We start from the raw sequence: 27,760 nt of genomic DNA, 5'->3' as shown, positions 1-27,760 counted from the left end.
CATTAATATTCAAGTTCGGCGGTCACACATGACAGACACACTGACTTGCCACGGACGTTCAAAACTATCCGCTGCGTTGAATATATTCGTGTACCAAAAGGTTGGCCTTCTTCTGCTAATGATTAATCAAGTATGTGATGCACGTTTTATGTGTTTGAGAGATGACAAACATCGATGCTGACATTTACATCAAGAGATGGGTGCATATAGGTATGAGATCTGGATGCTCCCGGGCCTGGCTAGTTTCTCGGCGAGCTCTGCACGTTCTTCAGGAAGAAATACGCCGCGAGGGTAAGTTTTCTTCCGGATTGAAAATTAAGCCGCACGGCTCTTTCGATCTGTATCCGCGATGGATTCTTCATAATATTGACTATCAAATATTGTCGGCAGCAGGTCAATGCAAAGTTGGTAGTTGGCCCTCGGGGGTGTAAGAAGAAGGTCTATAGGCATTAGCGGGCTTGGCCGCGGATACATCATGTGCATAGACCATAAAATATTTTAATGAACCGGTAAGAAACTATGAAACATGAGACTAAGTAAACCCACGGCGAACGGTCAATAAGAGCAAGGAGCGGGCGACGACAACAGACCTAACACGACATAAGAAAGCATGGGACGGCTGGTGGTAGTACAACACAAGGAATCACCAAAATTACAACGCAAAGAGGTGCGGAAGCCTAGATACTACCCCTCTTCAACCCGAAATGTATCTCACAAATATGACGCCACAGTGAGTCGCGCCGCATGGCACGAACTGTGGGGTTCTTGCACTTGTAGTAGTCGCAACCCTCCCAGTGGCATTTAATCCGCGCTATCTTTGGTCCAGTAAAATGGATGACTGCACAGTGCAACTTTAACGCCTTCAGTGTCCCCGTAAATCCGCAGTGTATGATGGCGTCGTCGTTTAGCCATCGGCAGGACAGGAGGGGAGACGAGGGAAGGCTATGAAGCAGGAATGAATCGGGCTGATTGTCCGGTAGCTGGTTTGAGAGGTAGCCTATTTGTTCACCATGACTTGCCTGGGGTTGCATTACAAATGCAAATCGTGAAGATTCCGCTGCTAATGGTGGAGGTATCATAGGTGTGAACGGCAAGCTTAGATGTCCTGGCTGAGGGACGGCACGAGTCTGCCATGGAGGTGGGAAGGTGTTGTACGGCGAGAAACCGGAGGTGGACATATTATTGTCAAAGATGGAAGGCGAAGGTGTATGATTAGCCACGGTGTACTGCAACGGAGTGGTGGATCGCAAAGAGTGACCATTTTGATACGCCCTGTGTATGAGTAATTATGAACAAACAGCTACTTATACATGGTAGCAAGGAGCATACATTTGGGATATTGATGGAGATGGGTAGCCGCTTCTCATTGCAGGAGAAGAAGAGTACCCGATACTGGCACCTCCTAATACCGGATTGTGGTACTGGGTGTCGTGAAGGGTTAGTGTATTATTCCAGGAGCCATGATTCAGAACAGGTGGAAGCATATTGGTGGTGGTAGAGTAGGAGTAGACAAATTGTGGTGGTGGTATGGCCAATGCCTGGGAAACGGATGTGGAAACGGATTGTGTTGAGTAGTGACCCTGTGTGAAGTTCGGGTGGTTGTGATCGGTGCTGCTCAATGAATCGCCTGACGTCCATGGGCCAACGGAGGGTTGAGTGTGATGGCTGGTCACAGTGTTATATGTCTGTAATGAAGAGAATGGGCAGACTAACTTGGGGCTTAACGTCTCGTGATCTACTGTGTTTGAACGCAACCTTGAGTTTTCTAACTTTGAAGTGGTCAGCTGTTTTTAAAAAATAGTGTGACGGAGAAGGACAGCCTACCATGTCATTGGTGCTGAGGATGCTGCCGGGTGGGTTTATGAAGGCGCAATGAGAGTCGCCATCGAGGACGTCCTGATTGGCCGCAAGTTGATCTGGCATGGGTGTATTGAATGATAGGGCGATGAGAGTAGGCGATGGTTGCATGGTATATAACCTACTGGCTCCAGCGGAGATTCATCCAGGGGATGGGGAGATGATGTGTGCTCTGCAGTCATTAAATAATCATCCTTGAAAGGTGGGGAATGGGGAAGGTTCGAATAAGTACGAAAAATGGCCACCCCGTGGCAAGCCAAGTGGCATGGCATTGGCTACATGGTGACAAAATGTACGCCGATAAGTCCCAAAACAAGTTCCCCACAATTTGCGACCTACTCATATCTCTCCAATATATCGGCGCTGTAGCCAAGCATGGGCATGAGTACATGAAATATGGAATTGCTGTGATGTTATTCCAATGGACTCAACTAGAGAAGGCGTCTATAACAAGTTAGTGTGACCAGGTATTGAAATGATTATGCACTGTACCGTACTTCAGTTAGTATTTTTGAAATATAGGCAAGGATAAATGCCAGCACGGGTGTATGTCATATTTGATGTATTACAGATGTCGTTACAAGGCTCGGAGAAGACGTCCACAATAGGCAGGTGCGGCCAGCTGTAAGTGCTTCGAATATCTTAAGCACATATAATTTCCTGCAAAGGGGAGCATGCAAGCGATTGCTCTAGTTCGAGAGAATCTGGGGGTCTATAATAGATAAGTGTAAACAAACTTGGAACGTCCAACCAAGTTGTTACTACTCATTGAACCCAAGCAAAACTTACTTGCACACTTTTATGGTAGTACAGTGCCTGTACTATGGCCCTTTGTGGTAAGCTGAACTAGTCTTGCAGCAGTCTGGTCCTGAACCTAGGTTTAATCCCGAACTGTTGCGACCGCAACGAATTTTGAATCTGAACTAAGACTAGCTGTACTGAGTAAGTTGCTCAGAAAGCTGCCCTGATATCAGTCTAACGGGAGTACAATGGATGCCGCACCAACACCGATACCGGATTCAGTAAGCTGTACTATCTTGAAGGCCAACCATGGTGCATGATGCATGATGACGATGGTCCGAATATTTGGTGGAAGGGATGGTATTCAAGTTCATCTCCGTGTTTGTGCTTCTTACGGCCAACTTGCGGTTAATAAATCTCCAACTACCCTCTCAGCTGGGTTGTCAGTGATAGATTAAGTTTACGAGTTTGTCTCCGCAGTGCCATTCCTCGCATCAATAGATCTGAGACTGGCTCCACCCAAAATACTGTGTCCATAAAAGGCATATTGAAGTCCGCAGCTGGAGTCAGGTGAAGTCGGGGATGTTCAGTGATTTGATATGAATATTGAGTCACTGATCGGTGATCTACAGCGTGAGTTCATTGATTTTCAACTATAACGCATCGAGTTATATATATTTTGTATATCATGATCAGCGGCCAATATTGCCAGTGGCAGCTTCTGGCGCTGCAAAGTTCATGTGAGACGGTCTTTCAAGTTAGCTAATAGCTATAGTAAATTGATACATCCAGACTTAACTTACTCGAGTATCATAGTCTCGAGGACGGGATCACGTATCGCTCGCTCTCAGTACCATGCATCGGGTGCCCTCGGGGAAGAGTACCTCGGACTTCGACTTTTCGCCCCGTTCGCCCCATTCGCGTCATCAAATACATGCATAAAAATGACTGCGCTCGCACAAAGCCCATTGACGCCCAATTTCATTTCATTCGTTGGGTCATAGAAAAAGGCAAGATGTCGTCCTTGAGTAAGTCTATATCGCAGATGAAGCGAGTAAGGTCGAGAAGTGATATCTGTGCAAGTTCGTGGGGCAAAACTACTTGGCTTTAGGTTTGCCGGTTATAACTGGCAAAACCGGCAATACTTGGCAAAACTCTAGGCGCTTAGCTGGGTTACGTAGACTAAGTATGTGTACGACATTCCTAATGATATTGCCTCGTTCCAGCCGTCACCCTCACCATTGTAATCAACCACCTCAACCTCATCTAGAACAGTCTGGGGTATTATTCCTTGTTCGATCCGATCCAACTTGTCAAAATCAAAAGCATTTTCCTCGAGCACTTCAACTTCGTTGATGCCCTGAATTTCTTCGGTCATTTAGGACCGCCCACAACCAGTTTTGCCAACAATACTAGCCATTACCACGACAGCAGGATAGGACAGTCCGAGTCGGCGGATGATGTAAGACAGCGGGTGCAGACAAACTTTGGGCGGCTGACGCATGGTGGCTGGAAATTCCTGAAAGACGCCGACACAGACCTGCACACAGGCTTGCATGTGGAGTCTGCGTCAAGTCCATATGATAGACTGTCCAATTCCTGGATGTCCTCGGCACAACAATGAGCAAGCGTAGGAAACAAAACAATATCTGCCAGCCCAGGTTAGTGAATTAGTTAATTAGGTGCGGTGGCACGGACAGGAACGGAGCGATCCAATGAAGGGTACGAGGCGAAAAGTCGAGTACTGAGGGAGTCGGAGTAGAGTCTAGCCAAGCGAGTATGGTGCTGTGCCTGTGCCTGAGCTGGACCGCCTAGCAGGTATGTAACACGCTTCATGTGCCACCATTAATATTTCCGTCTATCGCTTGATGTGTTCCAAATTACGTTGACGAGCCCTCAAAAGGTCAGTTTTATCTAAGGGCCTATCTGTCTTCCAGATTCATTGAAATTGCCCCAGCGCCCAATTACCTTATCCCACCCTCATCATTCTATTTACTGCCCCATAAGCCACCGAATAATGAAAAGGATTGGATAGCTTCTGATGGATTCCACACGATTGCCCTATCCCGGATTTTAGAGAAGCTGTTGAAGTGGCCTAAACCTGCCAAACTCTATTACAAGACTCTTTCTCGAGAACTATCACGATGCTGCGAGCAAACACCACCTGCCACTGCCTCTTCCGTCCAAGCCCCTTGGAGCCACCACCACCATTTCAAGTCAGCAATGGACTTAGCACATCTGTTGGTAGGAAAAGTTTTAGTGAGCGCCACCTTGATCGACAAAACCCCAAACCTTTATGGTGTTAATTTTCGTCTGAGCTGTTCTGGTTTGGACAACCAGGTATAACCAGACTCTTTCCGAACGTTCGGTTCAAAACTACCATGATGTCAGTTCTCGACTGATTCAACACTATGCGAATTCAACGGCTTCGGCAACATCCTGCGCAAAATCTTTATAGGTTTGAGACGTCAAGATTTCATACCTGTGTTGATGTGGTAAAGAACGGCTGATAAATGCAGATCAATCTGGATCCGTTGCGAGGGCTTAACAACAGGTCTTCCCACCAGCCCATACGGTTTGTATTCTACATGCCGTTTGAAACCACATTTGGATGGTACTGATTAATGCAGTAGCTTAGACAAGTTCTTTGGAATGATCCGGGAAATTTTCAGTATCAGTGCGTTATATTTACTGGCATTCTTCGTGATGTGCCTGTGGTAACTTTGTTACTTTGTTCAAGCACAGACTCTGTGCAGGGTTCTTTTGGTCCGACGGTGATTGCTCAAGCTTCAAAGAACAGCGTCTTATGGCCTCCCTTGTGAAGCGAATATGACAATCATTTTTGGTTTTCTAATGGCTTCTAACAGGCGGTGATTTGAAATCACCTCTTTCGCACCGGTCACTAACTTATCACCGATCCACCGGGTGAATCCTGCAATTCACCAGCTTGATCAGTCATTTTGACCTCCTAGTTTATAACTGGTGTTGTTATTACCGTAGGGTATAATGGTGAAGATTACAGGTGCAGGGCACCCAGCACCTACGACCACGAGGGTCACTGCCATCGATTGAGGTTCACAGTTCCGTAGTCGTTATTGAACACTGACTTATACCGTCACGTCAGGGCATTGGTTTACTTGTATTTGACAGAAAATATGTGGTTCTGGGATACCCACTGAGACCTAGACTCAGGTAGTGTGCCATTCAAATACCGAATTAATAGAGATTGAAGTATCCCCGAGGCCCGAGCGATACTCAGGCTCAGAACTCACCCAGGGTATTCTCTGTCATATGCTTATCTGACAAGTCTCAGTCACCCCATCCCATGTACTCGTCTGACCTCACTGAGTTTAGCTCAATCAGTGAGATGTCAATGTCAAGATGGCTATCGACGACACTCTCGTACGTACTCATCCCTGCAATCACTCTTCGTTACATGCCTCATATACGTTCTCCTTTGATTCTCCGTCTCAATCAGCGTATTAATACCTCTCCCTGTCGAATATCATTCTGTAGTCTTCACACCCAATCTCAAGTCTTCGTTCTCGTTCCTCGTTCCTAGTGGACACGCCAGCACTGCTCTCTAGAACGAAGGAAGATCGTGTCTCTGCTACTGAACAACACGTGCGCCTGCTACTACCTACAACCAAGACCTCTCGGGAACTGCCGAGCCCCCTGGCACCTCTGTCTTTGTCACCGGCTTGCCTCTGCTTTGCTCTACGCCCGACTCGACTACACCTGCTAAGGTGTACCACTACACTAGTCCGAGCCTCTCCGATTCTTGGGAGTCAACGTACTAATCTCTGTGGTTTGCTAGATAGCAATGCTAGTGGAATAATCAGTACAGATTTTCTTATATCCGTCATATCGAGCTCTGCGGTGTCTGGCAAAAACAGCATTTTGATTCTTAGGACACGTTACTCCGCACACATAAGTTTATATGACTATTGCGTACTTCCCCTCCAGCGCAATACATAGTCCTAGGAACCCTGCCCCCACCTCCTTGTCAAAGAAATCAGACCCCAACATCTCAATCCCGATCCTCGCACTTTGATTCCCTCCTAGGCTTGTCGACCTGTTGGAGTGGTGCAGGCGGGTATTTGGATAACTTAGTTGGCAGTACGGGTAGAGTCTTTGGGCGTTGTCGTCGTAGGTAGCATTCAGGCCACACCAGCTTCTGTCTGCCAGACTCGGAGGCAGACATATTGCCGGCCGCGCCAGTCCACTGTATATGGGCATACATCTCTCCGCGGTCCCTACTTGACACCGCTTTCAATCACCACAGACCCATGCCCACAAGTGGCACTACCGACTCACCGTCAATCCTGTTGCGCCACATCTGTACAGCCATCTTGTGGCTTCCGCGGTTGCTGCATCCCACCTCGACAGACTGGACTAGGCCGCTCCAAGCCAGACCGCCACTACACGTGCAGAGATTGGCAGAGACAGATTCAGTCCATCATATCCCTGAGCGCTGTGCAGTGTGGTCCCCCAGGCCCTACTGATTGATACTGATAACATCGATCCAGACTCGGTGAGGAGCGTGCTCGGGTGAAGTTATTCGAGGCGAAGTAAGCCATCTCGGACCGCTGAGTTTCATCTCATTGCAAATATTAGGCACATCGTATGTGGCATAGACGGGTTTTTATTTTTATTTTTTATTTTTAATTCCAATTTCTGTCCATTGGGGTAAAATACCCTATGTCGGACAGTACTAACTAGTCTAAAGGGCCCCTGCCCTATCTACATCTCTGAATTCGCGAATGCCCCGATGTGAGGCCTTGCCCCCATCGGTCCGCCGTTCCTGCCGGCCGTTTTAGACGCGCAATTCAGTCGAAGGTGAGTTGACTGCTCTCTCCGTTACGTGTTGTTGTTCGTTCTGTCGTGGGTTTTTGTGTTCTGAAGCACGTACTCGGCTGTCCCGGGGGACAGACTTGTATATGAAGCTATGAAAGAAGTGCGTTAGTGATGCGGGTTGGTGGTGTTGATGAGTAGGACGGGTGGCGTTGGAGGTGGTAATGTGTCTGTCTTCGGGGTGAGGGAGTCTCCGTCTTCTTCTTTTCTGTATCTCTTTTCTCCTCGTGACGTTCATACATTCCTCTTTGAATTTCCTCTGCCGGGTGTCCTAATTCCAATCCCATCTCTCGTCTTATCTTCTTATGGCTTGCCGTGGGCCGAGCCTGCGTCTTCATGTGGAGGCGAGTTTAAAATATTGAATATATGAATAAATGTTGAGTCGGGTCGTGGGTCGTGTTGTGATAGTCGTGCGGGGTCATCTATTTTGATATTATACTTGTTCTTGTTCTGCTTGGCTAGTGTCATCAGCGGTCGGGTTGAGAGGGGAGATTCACGTCACCAAATGTGGGTTTCAGTCTTCCGGTATTGTTCACATAGACGGGTTTGTTTTGACGAGGTCGTGTTCGAAATTTAGTGGTAATTCGTAATTCGAAGGTAGTAGAAGGTCCGTCCAAAGTGCATGAAGGATTTGTTTCGAATGTTAGTTCATTCAGCTATGCTTTCATGATCAAACGAGACTAGTGTTCGAAGATCGCTTCAACGATATAGACAACTACTATCTCCGCGGACGTGCCGCGGACATTAAAAATACGCCAAACTAGTAAAGTCTTAAGTCAATTCTCTCCACTCAGGCTGGATACTGAAGGATTTCGTACCATGGCATGCTTCCATCTGTCTAGAAGTTGACAAGTGCTGATGTCAACAGCTAGTGCATAGCTCACTTCATTGACTGCTACTTGTGTTGGACCCTATAACGAGGGACGGGCGTTGATCCTGTAGTTTGTGCCAGACACTTTTACTTCTGCACGTTCTTCAGTGGAAGGAAATGCCATGCAAGCTTAGGTCCTTCAGGGCTTGAAACCGGGGTGCGTTGATCTCTTTCGATTTTTTTTAGTGATGGCTACATGAGTTATTGCAGCAAGTTCTTGAGTCACTCGATTGTTCCTAGTGCGCCAGGAGAAGAATTACACGCATCGGAAAGCCTGGCTAGCCATGTATGAGTAGAACGATGATGTCCGACGGCATGGATCAGGAGCGGTGACATACGTATGTCGTCTACCTTGAAGAGTACATTCCACAGGATAAGTTACATTTGGTGAGTCACGGTTGGGGAAATGAGATGCACCATGTCTAATCGAGGCAACTTGCAAAAGTCTTGGGGATGTGATGTGATTTTTTTTCGCGGTGATCTCCGCATTCCATTGCAAGGCGGATCTGCGGAGATTCGGATATCAGGATTACACTGCCTGCGCTAGCCTAAGATGCGGTCCTTCTGTGGCCAATCACCGTTTTCTGATGCGGAGCCTATGGCCTGAAAATAACTATGGATTGTTGGCTGGTTGTCACGATCCCACAGTATTGTGCACAGTCCATATCTATTTGAAAATCAAGAAATGTTGGCATTATATTAACACACAAGCGATTTTATGTGTGCAACGTGTCATAACGTGGGATGGCAATGTCCCTCGCTCGGTTTTCAATACAAACTAAATTTTCCTGTGTTCTAAAACCGACAGATCCAACATTGAAGAGATCATTAGGCGGGCGTGAACGAGAGTCGTCAAGAAGCTATGCAAAAAAAAAACAGAAACAAAGTGGAGTTTTGGTGAATCAGAAGAAACGTGAGACTCAGTGAACCCATGCTCAAACACACTCGTCGCATCTAAAACGACCGGCGGGAACGGCAAACCTGTGGGGGTACGCCTCATACCAGGGCATTCGCGAGCTCTGAGGTCCAGCGGGGTCCCTAGACTGGATAGCATTGTCCTGCACAAGGTAGTACACTGTGAATGGACGAAAACGGAAGTAAGAAAAAAGTGAACCCATGGTGAACGATCGATGAGAGCAAGGAGGGGGTGACGACAACAAGCCTAACATAACATAAGAAAACACGGGGTGACCAGTGGTGGTGTAACACAAGGAATTACCAGAATTGCAATACAAAGAGATGCAGAAGCCTAGACACTACCCCTCTTCAACCTCAAATGTTTTTCGTAAGTATGGCGCCAAGCGCTATCGCGTCGCATGACGCGAACCGTCGGGTCATTGCGATTGTAGTAATCGCATCCCTCCCATTGGCATTTCTGCGCAATTTTTGGGCCAGTAAAATGGATGGCTTTACAGTGGGACTTTAATTCCTCCAATGTTCCAACGAATTCGCATTGTGTAACGGCATCGTCATTTATCCATCGGCAGGACAGAAGAGGAAATGAGGGATAGCTATGAAGTGGGAATGAATATGACTGATTGACCAATGACTGGTTTGAGGGGTAGCCTATTTGTTCGCCATGACCTGTATGAGGCTGCCATTGATATGGTAAGGCGTTGTATGGCGAGAAATCGGAGGTGGACACATTATGGTCAAAGATGGAAGGCAAAGGTATATGATTAGCCGCTGTATAGTGCGAGGAAGTGGGGGACCACAAATAGCGGCCATCCGGATACGCCCTACGTATGAGTGATTATGAGCAAACAGCTACTTATACATGGTGACGAAGAACATACATTTGGGATGTTGATGGTGACGAGTAGTCGCTTCCCGTTACAGGAGAAGAGGAGTACCCGATGTTGGTAGCACCTTCTAATGCCGGATTGTGGTGGTGGGTGCTGTTTGGTGTATTATTCCACTGGAAGCCATAATTTTGAACAGATGGAAGCGTGGTGGTGGTGGTAGAGTAAGAGTAGGTAATTTGTGGTGGCATGGCCGCTAGTTGATCTGGGCTGGGTATACTGAATGATAGGGCGATGAGAGCAGGCAATAGTTGCGTGTTATATAACCTACCGGTTCCAGGGAAAATTCATCGGGGGGATGGGGGGAAATGATATGCATTCCGCGGTCATTAAATGACCATCTTTAAGGTTCAGGTAAGAAAAAAAATGCTGCAACATAGTAAACCAAGTGGCGTTGCTTATATAGTGATAAAATGTATACCGATCAGTCCCAAACAAATTCCCCGCAATTTGCAATCTATGACTCGACTAGAGAAGGCGTCTATAACAGGTTAGTGTGACCAGGCATCAAAATGACTGGCAATCATTATACCGTATTACTACCTTTGCAATACAAGCAAGGATGAATGCCGGCACGGGTGCATGCCATACTTGATGTAAGATGCATTCGAGGCTCGGAGAAGGCGTCTACAACAGGCAGGTGTGGCCAGCCGTAAGTGCTCCGGATATCGCGAGCAATCGCCTGCAAAGGGGAGCATGCAAGCGATTGCTGTAGTTCGAGACAACCCGGGGTCCATAATAGATAAGTGCAAGCAAACTCGAAAATCCCTGAAATGAACACGTTGATATATGACTTGATGGTGATTGAGGTGGTAGTTCCTCCAAAAGCTAAAGAGATGAATGCCGCTTCCTGAATCATAGCTTTACTGAATCAGAAGAAAAGATTACGGATAACCTCATTCTGGTCATTGCGGCAGGCTCCTTCCCACAGTGAAGCCTCTGTGAAAATCGATCGTTCCGACGGAGATCGATTAAAATCAACTGGATGGACGCCGAAGAACGCAGCTGACGACTGGGCACACCTTGTTCGTTGTGCTTAAGCTTGCGAGGAATTGTTAGCATTATTGTGTTCCATAGATATACGACTCGCAGCGACACTGGTTCGAGTCGATGAAACATGCAGTTAGGTGTTTTAACACTGACTTGTTGCTAAGGTTACTCATCAGGCCCCGTGCCCCGCCTTCGGAGCGTAGGTACTTCACAAAATTTTGATTGGATTCTATCTGGCGGCGCCACATATTAGGATTACTAGGTTAGGGACGTGGTGCAGGGAAGGTTGGCAATGGCGGCAGGAAGCTGATCTTTAAGTAGCACAGGATTGTTGGAGGCGTTGTCTGATGTAACTCACCCAGCCAATCACTGCTTGCGAACAATTTTCAGGGACTACTGGAATTATGGGTCAGGAATTAATGAAAAACATGCACGAACGTCCACAACGTAACTCACCTAAACTTAGTAGTGTTCTGGAAACCCATCTCCATCACATCCTGAAATCTATGCAGCATCTCACAGCACCCGCATTGGTTCTCAAACCCTGTTTGACAGCGGAGAAAAAATAAAGCGCAGCAAAATCAAAACCAAGGTCCTTGAGATGCAGGAAGACGCAGAAAGAAGGTTCTGGAAGGATGATACAGCAGGTGCATAGAAGGTCTTGGGCTGAGTCACGGTTGCAGCAACTTTGTAGGAGGCCACCGGAAGTTCCATATCGAAAAAAAAAACAGAATTTGTCAGGGGATATATGCTGTAGCTATGCCCGTGCCGTAGTAATACCTATTTGGGGGAGGAGCATACTTGCAGTGCGTGGAGCAATTTAGTGAAAGGAACTGTGGTGCTAGAGAGCGGGCGAAGCGTCCGTCCATCTGGCTGCTACAAGGCCACTATTGATACAGGTAGAATGTCGCTAAAGTGTAGTCAAAACCACCAGATATATACAAGGTGCCAGTCGTACCTAGTGTGTCATGGATGGCGTGCAAAAGTCCAGAACTACCATGTCAAACGCGCTCCGCACGCAATGTCCATTTTTCTGCAGTGTCTGAGACCGAGTGAGCATGTCCGGTTGTGAGGAGAGGGGACAGCCAAGAAACGAGACCAGGCCAAAACACGTTATTGAGAATGAGATCTCATTGTCTACAGCGTGCTTCCACCGGGCTAGTGCGAGCTTCAGCCTGAGTGTCGGGAATGAGGGCAGGAAGCGAACATCTTTCGAGACTCATGCATCATGTATGAAAGGCACGCATATACGAAATAACAACAACAGACGAATATTCACCAGCATTTGGTATGTGCTGCATACTGGGTTTCTCAGAGTCGGCAGCTCGACGTGGTTGGCCAGGCTCAGGTCACGTGACCGACTGGTCATTGCGGTTGAGGTTGATGTTGATGTTTAATGTTTAATGTTAACGTCGTTGACCATTGGATGACTTTCTGCAGCGTTTAGAACGTCGTTCCGAATCTAAATCTATCTTCCAAAGTCTTCATGCCGACGTCAAACGTTATTGTTTTGCAAGTTCGCATCCCAAAAATGCCCAGTTCTAAAGTGATATATATCTAGAAGGGGGGTAGGTCTGTGGCACTTATTAGTGATTACGCCCAATTGATTCGAGTCAGGCTTTTTCCGAGCGTTACAAGGCCCCCCTTTTAGATTCAAATGGTGTTCAAGACATGTTAAACACCTCTTAAACGAACCTCAAATTCTGTGACTGAGTATGTTGTAACCGTCGCTTACATGCATTTTGACACCTTAACACTATGCATTAGAATCTAGATGTAACTGGTTTGCGGTCCGGAAAGTATTTCTAGGACAGACCGCTCCCTCACTCTCTGGTGGCCTTACGTTATTGGTCTTCGCGGTTTTATTCATCGATGAATGGACTGATTACAAGTTAGTTGATTCAGAACGTCAGCCGTGACCTCCAGCACACCGCGAGTCCACATGAGAGCCCATATGCGTGCCAGACTTCCTCCCCTATGGAGTGAATCATTATAAGTACGCTGGATATCATGCAGGAGCGTGACATGCGCAATCTTTTCCCCCAGCAGTGCGCTTGTAGCAACTCGGCACGCTATTGTCGGTCCCCAGCTGGATATCCACTGAGGGTGGGTTCAGGACTTTTCCAGTGTTTCACAAACTCAAGACATCGCCTTTGCTCAGTATTGATATCATACTAGTATTTAGGTCACAAGCACAAAGTCACGGTCGACTTTATTGCTTGTCCCGTGCCCATATTGATATTCCTTGCCACTCAGACTGATCCCACGGTCCATTCAGATTCGTTGATGGATCATCTATGAATAATCCGAACTTTGTGGCCAGCGAGAGCAAAATTGCCTCACTCTTTGAATACACGCTCGATCACCGTTTCCGAATCGCTGGTAACAGTGTTTCAAGTCAGCCGCATACTAGTACGCAGAACTTTGCGTGACAGTGTTGCATAACGTCCGTGGTAAACATCTCTCCCGGCGATCAGTATTTTCAATTCTGCTACGTTATCGGATTTGAAACCGGCGTATCGATTTGACACGCAGTGGTACCAGACAATCAATGAGGTGTCAGGGCTGGATTATATCAATGCGTCCGCAGTGATTCCTCCTGTATTGGCGTTATGAAATATCTCTCAAAATGACATGTTGACATTTGGTCAGCCATAATTATCCGCGGGCCAAATCCTCAGTTGAGCAGCCACAAATTACAATCCATGTAGGAATAATTTGGTCTGAACGAGTGATCATCACCAGGATATGTAATCGAAGTTTAGTTCCGAATGCATCCGCCTTCTTCTCGTGTTTTACACTTGTTGAACTATGGGGATATTTATTCCAAACTTGATAGCCTAAGCCCATTGGTAACAAGGATCGCAGAAAATGTTCGTGAGATCATCAATATAGCGCGCACCCAAAATACATCAGAATATCCCAGCAAGACTCTCCTCGTCGACTGCCATGTTTTTCAATATATCTCTAGCTTCTCTCGCAGGTCTTGATATAGTGGAGCGTTCGTTTGCGGCACTTTCTTTGACTTTCAAAGCTACACTGCGTAAGAGCCCTAGTTTAGCGAACAGCGTGGCTGCTGGCTCCAAGTAGTCGTCCGAATCGGGAGATAGGACAGCAAGGATGGCATGCGATGCTAGGGCTGATGGAGGTGTTCCAGAGATCAAGTATGCACTGGCGATGACGGTCAATAGTGAACCTAAATGTAAGTGTTTTTCACTTACTTTACAATCGGCTTCAGTGATTGCGGATTTGCTGACAATGAGGCTATCAACGTGGCTGTTGCCTGAACGTAGTGATCTAAGAGATTCGTTAGCCCAAGGACGAGACCAATCCCAATCCTCAATAAAACTCACCCTCGTGTATTTCCCGGAATGCGTCGTTGACAAGTTCAATGCAGGATTCCCTAGCCTTATCACCAATGCCACCGTGCACAGAAGAACTCTTCACGACGTTCGACAATGCAAGGACGAAGCTAGCAGCAATCTCCTCCTCGCTGGATCTCGCACCAGCAATAAGCTCCGTAACAACAGGATCAACCCTTGGCTGGCTGTGCATGAGGATACCCAAAGCATCTGCTGCACGAGTTCGTACGACGGCAGAGGACGTGTCGCTGATTGCCTTGACAAACGTGCGCTGAAGCTGAGGGAAAAACGGTTTAACGTGACCGGGAATTTTCTCGAGCATGGAGGCCAGTGCACTGAGGATGGCGGTCTTCACACCAGGAGGATATGTGGTTGCTTGTGTTGCAACACGAATGAGGGGCCCAGTGAATGGTACCACGAAAGGTTTGATAGCCGACTCCTCCGTCCGTTCCACCAAGTCTCCGATAGCGTATGCTGCATTTTCACGTTGTTCGTTGCTGCCATTCGTGAGACCAGCAATAATGATGGGGACGGCGGGTGCGACTCCCTTTTGCAGACTGAAACCAGGAACATATCGGCCAGGTGCACCAGTGCTCTCGATCGTCCGGCGCAGGGGGACTACGAGGGACTCCAGCTCATCCTTTGGCACTGACTTGACGAATACATCAAATGCCTGCCAAGCCGCAGTGTGGACTGAAACCTCTTGGTCATCGAAGAGTGAAACAAGCTGTCGGACCCAGTCAACACGGTATAACGACGAATCTAGGTCAGATTCCTCGCAGAACACTGCAAAGAGATTGCAGGAGCTAATCCGCCGTTTTGGCGCATCACTCTTGGCCCTGAAGCAGAAAATAATCAGTAAACGTGCAAGCTTACAGAGCGAAGGCAACTGACCATCCAAGAAGGAGTAACATCAAGGTGTTCAAACCCTCCGGGTCTTCTATTGAGGCTAAAAGTGCACGCACAGCCTCGTCAATAGCGTTCCGTAGTTCATCGTCTTGGTCTTCTTCCAAAACCTTCACTAATGCTCCAAGGATGACAATGAGGCGTTTGCTCAAGGCATGACCAGCAACGGTGACAAGAGACGCCAAAGCTCTGGCATTGAAAACCGTCATAGGCGCGGCAATCAAGGTTGGGATGAGAACAGGGAATACAGTAGACGCCCGGACCTTTAATTGGGTAAGCATATCCTCGTTCACAAAGGAAAAAGACAATGCATACCGACATGACCTCCCTCAAGGCTTGAAGTGCGGTGTCTGAACTTGCACCTGGCTGGCGTAAAGCCTCTAACAAAGTGGGGATCGTCTGGTCAATCGCTTTTGCGCCGAGATGTTCTTGAAGTACATCAAACGCCTTCGCGGCCGCCGAACGTACACTAGCGTCGTCATCCACCAGGGAGGCACGGACCATGTTAATGATTTCGTTTTCGTGGCCATCACGTTGTGCATCGGATGTGCTCTCCCTAAATGCCGTGAGACGCTGCAAAAGAAGAGAAAGAAGCGTCCTTACATTACGTCGCACAGCATAAGGCAGACACCTTCACGGGTACGAATGTCAGGAGAATGCGACTTGGCATGAAGAATTGAGAAAATTTCGCCCAGAACCTTCTCGCCAGACTTGCGGCTTAGCTCCGCAGCGGTACGAGTGGCAGTCTTGAAGAAAGGGATGAACAAATAGATATTTGATTACACCGGATAAACTTACCTCTTGCTGTTCGAACTCCTCGCTAGAGTACAGTTTCACCAACTGACTGACAAGCTCCGGGAGAATTTCGCGTACTGTATCGTCATCATCAATTGCGACCACTAAACACATCCGCGTGACTCACCAGTGCGGGGTGTGTTGTGCACGAGTGCCTTCCAGATGTGAATAGAAGACTGACGAACAACGTTGACTGCATCTTGCCTTGCAAGATACAATGCCGATAGAATACGGTTACGACGGTCCTCTCCAAGAACATCTGTGAGCGCCCGGCGAGAAGATTCTACGACTGCAACTTCAGCCACTTCCTCTTCCTCTTCAACTTCAGCCTTTCCACTAATGCCTGATACCTTGAATAAGAGTTCTCCAACAAGAGTGATCGATGATTGCTGACGATCGGTGGTAAGGTCCTGTAAAATTATCCTGCAGAAAAGTACTCACCCTAATGCGCCAGCCGGCATCGAACATGCCCTGTTCAAGTTCAGGCAGGAGCAAGTCGATCGCCTTGGTGGAGTAATTGGTAACAATCATCCGCCCTGCTCGCATAGCAGCTTCCCGAACGTATTCTTCCGTGTCAGACAGTCCGCTCAAGATGGGGGATATGATTTTCGGTAAATGTGGTTGGAATCGAGCGCCAAAGGTAGCCGGTAGATACACGAGGAGAGACATGAAACCTTCCCTAACGGTACTCCGAGGGGACTGCGCGTTGGCGATGATGTCAGGGAGAAGGCCTTCAAGCCGTTCCATGCCGAGTCCGGACAGCACTTCACTGAGACCCTGAGCCGCTCCTTGTCGATCAACACCTGAGGTGTCGGTCTTAAGTGTTCTCAAAAGTCCGGGAACAACGTCGGGAAGTGGCCTTCTCCAAGACGTTCAACAAGCGTCCCGAGCGCTTTGGCAGCAGTCGCGCGTGCTTCCGGCACAGGATCAACCAGAACTAGATGCACCAACGGCAAGAGCGAAGACAAGTACGGCACGAAATCTTTAGAGTCCGTCAAAGATGCAAGATTGCCAACAATTTGGGCGGCTCTCTTCTTGCCCTCCGTCCCTCGTTCCCGTAATCCACGCTCGATAATGGGTATGACCTGCGAGCCATAAGCTATGAGAATAGCAATTTGAAGCAGCAGCTCACCAGCGCCAGAGAAGAGTGATCGATGTAGTGCATGAATGATGTTTTTAGGAGGGCTGATAAAGCGTTTGTCGTCTTCGCAGGATCCACAAGCGCCTTCAGTAGCGTCGGAACAAGAGCCTGTATCTCGGGGTTGTTGATGACTTCTCCAAACTGTTTTAGACTCTTGTTGGCCGCGGTTTTGACTTGAGCATGGGTATCCGTCAGAACGCCAGTAAGGCGCGGAATGACGATGGGCAGTGAGAGTGATAGTTGTCGGGGCGAACAGTAGGCCATCATGCCCATCAATTCAATGGAACCCTTTTTGGATCTCCACTGTTTCTCATCCAAACCAGACAATAAGGAAGGGAGAATGAGCTTGACACCATATCCAGACATATTACCCATGATTACCCTTGCTGCATCTTGAGCAGCCTCGCGTACGTCTGCTGTCGTATCGCCGAATGCAGTCAGGAGAATGGGGAGGATAAATGTGATGTAGGGCTCGAATAGTCGACCAAGTGTATTCGACAAAGTTTCGAATGCAAACATTGCACCTTGACGCGTTTCGAAACGCTTTTTGTCCTCGGTAGCTGTCCGAAGGCGGTTGATGACATCGTATTCTTTCATGGCACCTACTCCCAAACCCTTAATGGTACCTGCAAGACCATAGGCAGCTCCCCGTCGACTGGCATATTTCGGTCCATCGAAGAGTTCCTCGAACAAGTGATCAACGAGCTTGCGAACGCCCGGGCCCATGAGCTTCACTAAAGGGACAAGACAGTCAGAAACAGCTATTTGGACTTGTTCTGCCGGAGTCTTAAGAGCTTCGACCAGTCGGTCGACAATGCTGGGAATGCGTGTGTCTGAGGCATCGAGATGCCTGGCGACGCGCCCGAACAGAATGACAACGGCTTCCTTGATTTGATCTCCAGTTTCGTTCGCAGGACTCGGGCCACTTAGATGTTCTTCAAAAGTCGAGAGTAGTCCCGCAAGCCGTTTTGAGCCATGAATGTCGATCACGGCAGTTCCAGCCCGAAGCATGCCGCGGCGCACATCCGGTGACCTGTCACCTAATGCTTCGTCCTTAATCAAAAATACGAAGAATGGTTCAATCTGGTCCTCTGTGAATGACTGAGCCGAGTGCTCAAATGCAAGGGCCACCGCCACCCGGGTAGTCCATGGATCGGAGCGATCGAGGCTAGAAGCGATAACCATGCCCTGGGCACCAAATGAGGACCACAACCAGAAAGTTTAATATGAATATGACACTAACATATTCGTCGAACTCGGGTGCAAGAATTTTAGCCTTAGAACTGGTTAGAGCCGAGCACGTAAAGAAGGATGAGGAGTTATACCTTCTCCCGGTAGAATTCTTGTAGAGCAACTATGGTCAGTGCGCTCTTTCGAGGCCAATAGATCACAGCCTCCGCAATGGCCGATGCCGTGCTGGTTCGAACGTACGCGTTGTTGTGCTCTAACAAACACGTTAGGATTTGAGGTATATAAACATGAACTGCATACCCAGATAGTTCATGAGCTTATCAAGGAAATCTTCTGGCACATCCAAGCCGTTATCCTCCCACACGTGATTGGCGAGACGAGCGTTCTGCTCGTCATCATCATGACAGGCTATCCAAAGTTGCGGAGACCAATCAAGATCAGTTAAATCGAATGGCTGTGAAAATGATGAGTAGAAGTAGCACAAACTGCAAGCGAACTGACCTGGATAGCTTGTAGACAAGCATTCCTAACGTAGACCTCTTGCAATAGTGTGCCATCAATGAGCACACCGACCTCAGCGCGGGTTGCATTCGACTGCACAGCCTCTCCGAGGTCAATGAGAACAGATGATGCTTCCTTGCTAAGTCGCGGTTGATGCCTTATGACGTGGAGGACGTGCTCCATGGTTGCTTTTCGAGGAAATGCCGCATCCGAAACTGCAAGAACATTAGAGATGCATCAACTCCTATACCAAAGACAAACATTCGCTGCAATGAAACCTGATGATGTCAAGCACGAGAGTTACTTGCTCGAGTGCTTCATCGCCATCATCTTGGCCGGCGTCTACACCACCTTTCAGCAGCACCTGTGCAAGGAGTGGAAATGCATAGGAAAAGGTTGCAGCATCAAACGGAGTTTGTTCCGATAGCGATCGCAGACGATAAAGAACGCGTAGCACAAGAGCTGGAGAATTGTCAATATACAACTTGTTTTTCGGATGACAGACAAAAACTCACAGCTAAGTTGCTCAGCCTGCAGTTCTTCGGGCACCGATGCTATCCCAAGGCTTCGCAATGTCGCCACACCAACCCACTTGTGAAATGTGTCTAAACGTGCTGAGCAGCACTTGGCGAGGTCCTAGTACGGAAGACATAAGTGCAAACCGCACGAAGGAAACCCACAGAGACATACCAAATAGGCTTCAAAAGCTTGCGACCCGACAAGCCTCGACCCCTGACGCATAGCTCCCTCCAACAAGAGCGATAAAATGAAGGAAACATACATGCGCAACTCGGGGACATTGATAGACGCTAAACTCTGAATATACGACAGCCCTCGTTGCAGATTGAGTTTGATAGCGGTGACTCGCTGCCGCACAACTGCTTCCTTGTCCAGCTGTGCTTGTACGAGTGCTTGAGCTTGTTTCGAAAGCGTAGTTGTCGCACCGCCCTTCTTGTTCGCAAGCGATTTACGAAGCTCGGCCTCCCAGCGGGCAATGTCAGCGTCTTTCCCCTTCTTGGGACCTTCCTCGGCCTTCTGAGAGGAGAGAACTACACAGCAAGAGTACAATGAATGTGGCGTGGTTCTTATGATTCATTTACTCACCATCTACGTACGTCATGCCTTCTGGCGTTTCCCAGATACCAAACTCAGCCTCGGACAGTGCATTGATTGTCGAAGGGTCGATGTCGGCACGTAACTGTTCCACGATCTTCGGTAATACGCTTTCGGAACATACAAACGCCAATGTGCTAATTGCTTGATAGCTCGCGTCCGCAAAGCCAAACTTAAGATCAACAAGTCATGACTGTTAGCGCGTTTAGGGAATATGGAAATACAAAAATACCTTCAAATCGATGGTGGATGCTGTCAAAATGCTCGACATCGCCTGGTCAACACGGCGAGAGATTAAATCGTGCGGGTCCACACCAGCCTTCTGGCACAACTCGATCCATAGCATGCGGGATGGAGGACCTAATACAAAACGTTCAGCGGCAGTCGATAGAACAAGGGACGAGGAAGCTCACAAACGACAGAGTGATGTGCTAGAACAATGAGGTCTACTAGTTGATCGTCTCTCTCCTCCGCACCTGCTTCTTCCTTATTACCGCAGCACAGTAGCAATGCTGCATACCTTCGCCGATTGTCTGGAGCAGATTTTTCCGTTTCTTCTTTCACTGGCGCGCTCTTGACAACAGCCGACTTCTCTTTGATCAACGAGGCTGTCAGCGTTTCACGCAGGATTGGAATGACAAGCTGTGGGAGTAACTGAACAGCTGCTTCGATAGTCCGAATCGCTACCCTGCGAACTTCAGATGACTGCGAGTGAATGGAGAGATGAACAATGACGGAGCCGATTTGCAACCTATGAATGATGTCAAAATGAAAGAAGTAATGGAAGACAATTATACTAGCCGTAATTGCTCGCTTTTAGCCAGCTCGTTCTTCAAGCGGAAAAGAGATAGGTTCGCGGCACGTAGAAGCCATAGCTCGTCTTCTACGTCAGTCAATTTTTGATATATTTTGTCCGAGATGATGAATGATGGCTTGGCTTGTGTGCCAGTCAGAATTTCGATAGATACGTTGCGAGCTATGATATCGCCTTGAAGAAATGAGTACAAAACGCAACCTCGACCGAAGAGAATGAACGTACCAAACTTTCCCGTGTTTGTCAGGGGACCCATGAGCAGAGCAAGGGCAACATACCCCTCCAACGGGCCAACCGCTGCAGTTAGAGGATTTGCAGTCACAACCTTCAGGTTAGTTTCAAGAGCACTTGTGATACCCGTTGAAAAGGCCAAAACGGCGTCGGTGTCGACCGTGTCGACGTTCCAGAGCGCCGACCCAGTGATAGACACAAAAGCTCTCCTGATGACGGGTTTCGTGTTGGTCATCTCCTTCGCAATCACAGTCGTCGCGTCTGCAGGTACTTCCATATTTGCCTTGAGGATGAAAGTGAGATGTGCCGCCATGATCGATGCCAGCACCCCAACGGCCGCATCATTCGTTTCCTTCACGAGCAGCTGAGGTACATTCTGGACGACCATGGCCGAAACCTCAGCGCTTGGTGGCATCGTGGCGAGCATTGCATAAAGCGTAAGTCGATGCTCTGGGCCTGTAGTTTTACCAGTCTTGGGCAATGTCAAAACATCCGTGAGGGCTGCACCGACGCTAGTAGAGTCGATGTCTTTGGAGATCAGGACCTTAAAAAGCCCTATGGAATTTGTGCGCACAACAGGGTTGTTAGACTTAGCGGAATTGAGGGAGGCGGTGAGGAGTTTTTTGAATGTGGCAGAGTCGAGGTTATGAGAGTACGCAAGTAAAAAATCTGCGATTACTGCAAGCAGTTAGTGAGAAAGTGACGATACTGATGTACATACGTACCACTTAGTGAATATTCTGGTGATCGTAAGAGTGCCTTCTCCATAGCTGGTAATACAGTTGCAGTTAGATCGCTAGAGGTTACACAAGTCCCTATGAAATCATGAAGCGCGCTCTACCATGACGCATGTTGAGACCTGATATCAGGTAACAGTATATAGACACCTTACAGAGGAGTGCGATGGAACAGGATTTTTGGACATTACAACGCAAGTCGTATAAAGATTGAGGATGTCATTCTGGTATCACATTCAGCGGATACCACACTAGAAGAGTACGCTTCTATTACCTTGATCGCAGAAGGAATTTGGGTGAGCGATTCCTCCTTCACATTTTTCAGACGAAGTGTCACATCCACAGCAGTGCTCAGCAACGAAATCTGTACGAGAGGAGTTTGGCTAGATTTTGCTTGCGCTACGAGTGTCGCCATGAGAGTGGGAAGCTCTTCCGGTGTAGACCGAAGGGCTCTGCGTGTACGGACAAATGCACTTTTCTGCATAGTTGGTTTTGTTCGCGTAGAGCGGTTAAGCTGCATATCGAGAAGCGTCGCAAAGATTTCGACGAGCACTTTCCACGGAGGGGAAGAAGTAAAGCCAGGAGAAGATCGTAGACACGTCGCATAAAGCCCGCATGCCCAGCTCAAGAGAACGAATATATCTGCAGGTGCGTATGTGCTGATACGCCAATATCAGCCACCATCTAAAGGTGAGAGATGAGAACCGGACCTTGGTGAACCACGCTTAACTATGTGGGATACTTCATTCGCAAGCCATCCTAGCACTTGCTCCGTGACTCCCAACTTTTGGCCAGCATCAGCTGTCTCATCCTTCTCAATCAACGTCATTCCCACTTCCTCGACAGCATCGCGAGAAGGACCATCAACGTATCGGGGGTATGTTTGTGTCAGGAGTTTAAAAACATCCATAATCTGCCTTAGGCTCAATCCTTGAAATCAATCTGAAATTACAATGTCGTTCGACTACTGTGAACTGCAACACATGCCTCCGTTGGTCGCAAGCCATAAAAGTTCCTCCTGTAAGAATTGCAGGCGTATTCTGGTACTGCTGGTCAAAAGTCTTCCCTGAGCGATTTGCATAGCTTTTGCCCAGTCCTCCTGTACGAGATCTCTGGTCCATGATTGTCCGCTCGAATCCTCACCATCCATCTCGTGTGACGGGTTTGTGGAGACTAACCACGACTCGATATCGGTTTTGCCTGAGGACTCCGATCGGCCTAGTCTCTTGAGCTTTGTAAATGGCGCTTTGTGAGGCAGGATGAAATCACAGGTCAGTATGTAATGATGCTAACGATATTCTCGTACTTGTCTCTGCGAGATCAAGAAACTTGGAAGTTTGGAGTCACGTGAAGATAAATCCAAATGAAAAATCTTGCGAAATGGAAAAACATTAAGTACATTAAGTAATTAATTCGCACACTAACCCAATTTGATCTTCGATCGAAGCACGGAAGCTAGGAGAAAAATGCGCTTATAACAAGAGCCTCAATCAAGACATGGCGTAAGTCTCTTGATTTCTCACCACATCCACTCGTCGCTCCTTTACCTTTGCATCCAGGCAGGATTATATCACGCTTCGCGACTTGTCAAGTGGTCAGTCAAATCATTGACTACTAGACCTAATACAGCATATAGTCAAACCGTATGTGCTTATACGACATTCGGGAGCATGCTGGCAGTCAACTCACTTTTAATAAACAGATAATTCCACTCCGTTGACTGTTTCTATCCCCACTCGTTGTCAACTTGTGTCCGAAAATTGTCCGTTGTACAACTTACCACTTTACATCCAGTGAGTCATTCATACTGAATAATACCTTACGAGTAGTGAACCACAGGTCAATCATAGATTGAAGCACTATTTATGTCTTTCAACAATGACGCAAGTCCCACCGATACTGCCATCTCTCCCACTGAGACCGAGACGGGCCTTGACTTCGGTCCTCCGACAGATGGGCATGTTGTAGCCATAGCCGTGACCGTTGGCGTTGTCGGTGTATTCCTTTTTGTACTCATCACATGGCTTCTCCTGCGCCTGCGTCGCGGACCAGCTGATGAGGTTGATGCGGCTCCCTCCCCCCGCATGCGGCGCATCTTCACATCAGATAATACTCGACCCTCGACCGAGTCCAAGTTCAGTTTCAGTAAGTTTCCCGCTGCTCAAAAGAAAAATATCATCCTTATGGTCTTTGTTTCAGTGCGGAAACCGATGCGAGTGGCTCACCAGCAAGATGATGGTTCTTGGGACTTTTCGGACCCAGACCCGACACAATTATATGTACCCCCCGCTCCGAAGTGTCAGCTCTCCCCGCTGTGCGCACCACCACGCTCCAATCGCTCTAGTATATACAAGGGCGAACTGTCCCCAACTGACATGGATCTTGAGGCTCCTCCACCTGCTTACTGCGTAGATGGAACTATGTGGTCGATGTGTACCCCTCCAACAGAGCAGTCCGCCCCAAGCCATTGCCTACTAGTTTTGCTCGGTTATTCTTACCTTCACCTTACCGTTGTTCCCATTTTTGTCACCTTTGATACTTTAATTTTTCTGTATTTCGAACTGTCTTTCGTTAGGTGCACTCGTTTGTGACTTGTTATGACTAATTCGCCATACAGAGAACCTGGTAGCACAGCTCAACATGGCACACGACTAAGATCGTCGATATGTATAACCACACTTGTACTTGTACTGCATACAACTTGTGGTTAATATATCAAAGATCTGTGTTCTTCTAAATAGCGTTATCAAATGGTCAGAAAGTGAGGGAAAGCACATTACACGGCCAACAAACTCCAACACATGGCGGATTTCTTCGTCGAACGAATATCAACGGACTTCACATAATGCATCAAATTTCAATTTCAAGTTCCGTTCATATACTGCATAGACTTCAGGTAAGTAACAAGTACTGCTGCCGTTCTCTCTTTGATCTCAAAGGGGCGGGATCAGACTCGCCGCAATTCTGCATGATCAGGAAAATAAAGAAACTGTGAGGTATGATGCGTGATTAGGTACAGCGGTGAGTTATACAAGAACATGCAGAGAAACCCTGACAAAACAGCGAATACGCAGGAGGAATCAAACACAATACAGAAGTCAACCGATGATATCCTCGTCATCAGAAATGGCAGAGTTTCGAGCGGGAGAGCTGTGGGCCCTTTTCTTCATTGCGGTAGGCGATCCAGAGACTAGATATCAAAAATGAGATGGAGCATTCAGTGGAACACAGAGCACGAACCAGTAAATGTTCGCTGACGTTTTGAAGAAGGACCGGAAATCTGGGACTCTAGAGTAGTTTTTGCGTCAACATGGTCCTTTGTTCTGGGAATCTTGAGATGAACGGCCGCCCTGATGTCGCGAGACAAATCTGGATCCGCCGCCATGCTGGAGTTATGGAGATGAGTACTGCTGGACTTGAGAGCCTGATGCACATGTCAGTTACATGGAGGGAATCTGTTCCTTCGGTAGGCTATCGAGTACTTACATGTACAAGGGTGTCCAACGCCTTGGCAACCTCCGAATTCAACGGGCTGTCCTTTGCAGTTGTTCCCTGAGCACAAGCCATATGTTCGACATATGTGACGAGGTCTGTTATCGCATCCTGATCCCGCTGCTCTAGCTGAATCTGTTGTAGCTTCGACCTGAAGATCCGTCTATATTAGCGGACGTAATGGGAGTGGTATCCTTGGGAATCTCTATGCCATCCCACCACTGCCATGTTTCGCTCGTCGCAAATTTGCCACCAAGTCGAATATGAAAGTTCGGTTTCATCATTGAAACGAGAACATCTTCGAGTTGCTTTCTGAGGCCAGCGACGACGGAATCCGCCAAGATTACGGTTCTGTACCCCCTTGCTTTGCGTAATTCAAGAAATACTGCCTTGACCAAGGGTTCGATATCACGCTTCGAGTTCTTCAGTGTTTTGTTCCGCCAGTCCCATTTCGTGACGCGCATGGCATAGGCACCACTGCCCCGGATACAGTGTAAGCCCCCTTTTGAAACATTCTTCACTGATGCAACGAGCTGCTTGAACGCTTGTTTCTCATCTCCTGGAAGTTTGTCAAAAGCATTATCGATCTGCATAATGTCTTTTGGACGGTCCTGTTGAATCTCCTTCTCGCTGATTGTTGACATCGTGTTGTGAAGGTGGAAGATTAGAGTGTTTCGATGCTCCCATAAGAAATGACATAGCTTCCACGGCAATCGTTAGCGAGCAGCTTGTGATACATGCACTTATCATACCTGCAAATCTGCGTCTGGTGCATAGATCCTTACTACATGGTTTACCACATTGTACACCATAACTTCACTATTATCGTCCATATCGTGACTCTTGGCGCGAACAAAAGGGTAATAGTCGAGAAGGGGCTCAAACCACCTGCAGATCTGGTGTTAGTTAGCATGGTACTGAACATAGAGACTGGTGATAGATAGAGAACCACATACTTCAATGAAACCTTCCTTCACAGCATTGAGCGATGACCATGCATAATCCAGCAACCAAGCAGACAACAGGGGAATAGGTATATTGCCTGTAATATCCTGAGGTGACAACCACACGGCAATACGAGCTGTTATTCTGTCATATCGTCGCATGATGTCATCGGCCTCGATAGTGTCGCTGCTCCCTTCCAACCATTTTGCTCGCAAGAATTTTACGATATTGAAGCGGTAGTCATTCAAAGCATCCAAGTATGCGCCAGTCTTCTCACCTATGTCAGTGTGAATGTGCGCAAATGCATCCTTAGCATGATTGCTGATATTATAAAACACATCATTGAAAACTGCAATGTCTGATGCGCCCTGTGAGTTAGTGATCTGAGTTTTCCACAGGGCAATTTGTTTCTGAGCTTCAGCGCCCTCAGGACCATCAGCAGTAGCCTGTTCCAGGGTGGTGTCCACAGTCTTATAATCGGGAAAATCATCATTGGACGCCAATTTTTTCATGGTCTCAGCCTGCGACACAATAAATCGAAGGTAAAGCTTTATAACACGATGAACAGTGGTATTAGCACCAAACAATAAAGAAACCCACCCCCATCACCGTACCAATAGATTTCTCCAGCCAAACGACAGAAAACTCCCGCCGCTCACGAAAGTGACGACCAAGGGGGAGAAGCACGAGCGCTAGGACTAAAACGAGCTTTTCATAACTGAGGACCTTTACCATGCGTGAATTGCGGCCCAGACATCTGCGTTCTTGTGCAAGTTTTGCTTTAGCACTCTCGTAAGATGGGTCATTTGATGATGATATGTGCGCCTGGAGAATTTCTTCGAGTATGGCACTCAAAGCCGACTCTTCGGACATCCCGGTTGTGCGTGAAACAACTGGGATTTGTATAACAGAAGTTGTACCTAGATGGGATTGTTTGGCAAAAGCTTCTGATCCAAACAACCCTTTCGAAATCGCAAATTTTGAGGAGTAAACGAAAGCCAGCCGAAACAGCTACACCTCATGACCACTTCCTGTCCTCGTAACCGGTAGTGCCATATTTTTTGCTGACCGTCCGTTGTGATATTTTGTATGCCATGGATTCAGACTCGGATTCAGGCTTGGACTTTGAGGGAACTAGTGCGCTTCCCCGCGTGAACCGATTCAAGGTGCTTCAAACTTTGTCGAGCTCGTTTCTCTGATTGACCGTGCATCTATTAGCACCAATCTTACAAGAAAAGTCCTCAAGGAGGTCCATCTACCATCTGCTCTTGACCTTACGAAGTTCGATCATGACATCTCGGTGAGTTCGAGGTTGGTTCAATCGGTTCACCTGGATTGCTCAAACAGGTCCAGGACAACGAATCCCACTTTTACCTAGCTCTTCAACAATGGCGCCAACTCAATCTTTCCCCAGCGT

General features: G+C 47.7%; 5 protein-coding genes across 5 annotated transcripts; 1 reads left to right on the top strand and 4 right to left on the bottom strand.

The window, feature by feature from the left end:
- Nucleotides 1-677: 677 nt before the first annotated feature.
- BJ212DRAFT_1479986 (uncharacterized protein) lies at nt 678-1,968 on the bottom strand (the record flags this gene model as incomplete). Its single annotated transcript, XM_041339983.1, has 4 exons — nt 678-1,272; nt 1,330-1,665; nt 1,714-1,769; nt 1,825-1,968. 4 exons carry the CDS (start codon nt 1,966-1,968, stop codon nt 678-680), a joined length of 1,131 nt encoding a protein of 376 aa, XP_041194219.1.
- Nucleotides 1,969-9,474: 7,506 nt separating this feature from the next.
- On the bottom strand, nt 9,475-10,583 carry BJ212DRAFT_127178 (uncharacterized protein). The gene is made up of 3 exons (XM_041330978.1): nt 10,397-10,583; nt 10,120-10,344; nt 9,475-10,062 (listed from the first exon to the last, which is right to left on the bottom strand). The coding sequence occupies exons 1-3, from the start codon at nt 10,501-10,503 to the stop codon at nt 9,573-9,575; spliced, it is 822 nt and encodes a 273-aa protein (XP_041194218.1). The 5' UTR covers nt 10,504-10,583; the 3' UTR covers nt 9,475-9,572.
- Nucleotides 10,584-13,773: 3,190 nt separating this feature from the next.
- BJ212DRAFT_1446594 (armadillo-type protein) lies at nt 13,774-23,056 on the bottom strand (the record flags this gene model as incomplete). The annotated part of the gene is made up of 29 exons (XM_041338275.1): nt 13,774-13,955; nt 14,132-14,286; nt 14,337-14,412; nt 14,469-15,316; nt 15,372-15,646; nt 15,699-15,939; nt 15,987-16,129; nt 16,182-16,255; nt 16,306-16,567; nt 16,620-17,004; nt 17,025-17,263; nt 17,311-18,507; nt 18,563-18,595; nt 18,645-18,763; nt 18,811-18,964; nt 19,012-19,226; nt 19,273-19,473; nt 19,527-19,647; nt 19,702-20,060; nt 20,116-20,296; nt 20,357-20,484; nt 20,538-20,829; nt 20,922-21,112; nt 21,164-21,847; nt 21,895-22,006; nt 22,062-22,130; nt 22,181-22,565; nt 22,617-22,836; nt 22,894-23,056. The coding sequence occupies 29 exons, from the start codon at nt 23,054-23,056 to the stop codon at nt 13,774-13,776; spliced, it is 7,704 nt and encodes a 2,567-aa protein (XP_041194217.1).
- Nucleotides 23,057-23,330: 274 nt separating this feature from the next.
- On the top strand, nt 23,331-24,561 carry BJ212DRAFT_1576585 (uncharacterized protein; the record flags this gene model as incomplete). Its single annotated transcript, XM_041342164.1, has 5 exons — nt 23,331-23,549; nt 23,609-23,699; nt 23,757-24,051; nt 24,106-24,489; nt 24,524-24,561. Exons 3-5 carry the CDS (start codon nt 23,772-23,774, stop codon nt 24,559-24,561), a joined length of 702 nt encoding a protein of 233 aa, XP_041194216.1. The 5' UTR covers nt 23,331-23,549; nt 23,609-23,699; nt 23,757-23,771.
- Nucleotides 24,562-24,742: 181 nt separating this feature from the next.
- Nucleotides 24,743-27,252, bottom strand: BJ212DRAFT_1349087 (uncharacterized protein). Its single transcript, XM_041335448.1, has 7 exons — nt 26,944-27,252; nt 26,355-26,813; nt 26,151-26,294; nt 25,576-26,099; nt 25,393-25,549; nt 25,147-25,330; nt 24,743-25,096 (listed from the first exon to the last, which is right to left on the bottom strand). Exons 1-7 carry the CDS (start codon nt 27,214-27,216, stop codon nt 25,005-25,007), a joined length of 1,833 nt encoding a protein of 610 aa, XP_041194215.1. The 5' UTR covers nt 27,217-27,252; the 3' UTR covers nt 24,743-25,004.
- Nucleotides 27,253-27,760: the final 508 nt, after the last annotated feature.

The sequence above is a fragment of the Suillus subaureus genome (genome assembly GCF_016647635.1).
Source record: "Suillus subaureus strain MN1 chromosome Unknown BJ212scaffold_12, whole genome shotgun sequence".
NCBI classification, from domain to species: Eukaryota; Fungi; Basidiomycota; class Agaricomycetes; order Boletales; family Suillaceae; genus Suillus; species Suillus subaureus.
The sequence above is the reverse complement of the archived record's forward strand: the minus strand, read 5'-3'. Positions and strand labels throughout refer to the sequence as shown.

Excerpts from the sequence above, each read along its gene's own strand:
- BJ212DRAFT_127178 (XM_041330978.1), bottom strand. The coding sequence starts at position 10,503 with ATGTTGCAGCATTTTTTTTCTTACCTGAACCTTAAAGATGGTCATTTA. Across the intron at positions 10,345-10,396 it reads ATGAATTTTCCCTGGAACCG|TATACCCAGCCCAGATCAAC; the intron begins GTAGGTTATATA and ends CCTATCATTCAG. Across the intron at positions 10,063-10,119 it reads TCACCATCAACATCCCAAAT|GGCGTATCCGGATGGCCGCT; the intron begins GTATGTTCTTCG and ends ACTCATACGTAG.
- BJ212DRAFT_1349087 (XM_041335448.1), bottom strand. The coding sequence starts at position 27,216 with ATGTCCGAAGAGTCGGCTTTGAGTGCCATACTCGAAGAAATTCTCCAG. Across the intron at positions 26,100-26,150 it reads CACCAGACGCAGATTTGCAG|CTATGTCATTTCTTATGGGA; the intron begins GTATGATAAGTG and ends TTGCCGTGGAAG. Across the intron at positions 25,097-25,146 it reads ACGTCAGCGAACATTTACTG|TCTCTGGATCGCCTACCGCA; the intron begins GTTCGTGCTCTG and ends TTTGATATCTAG.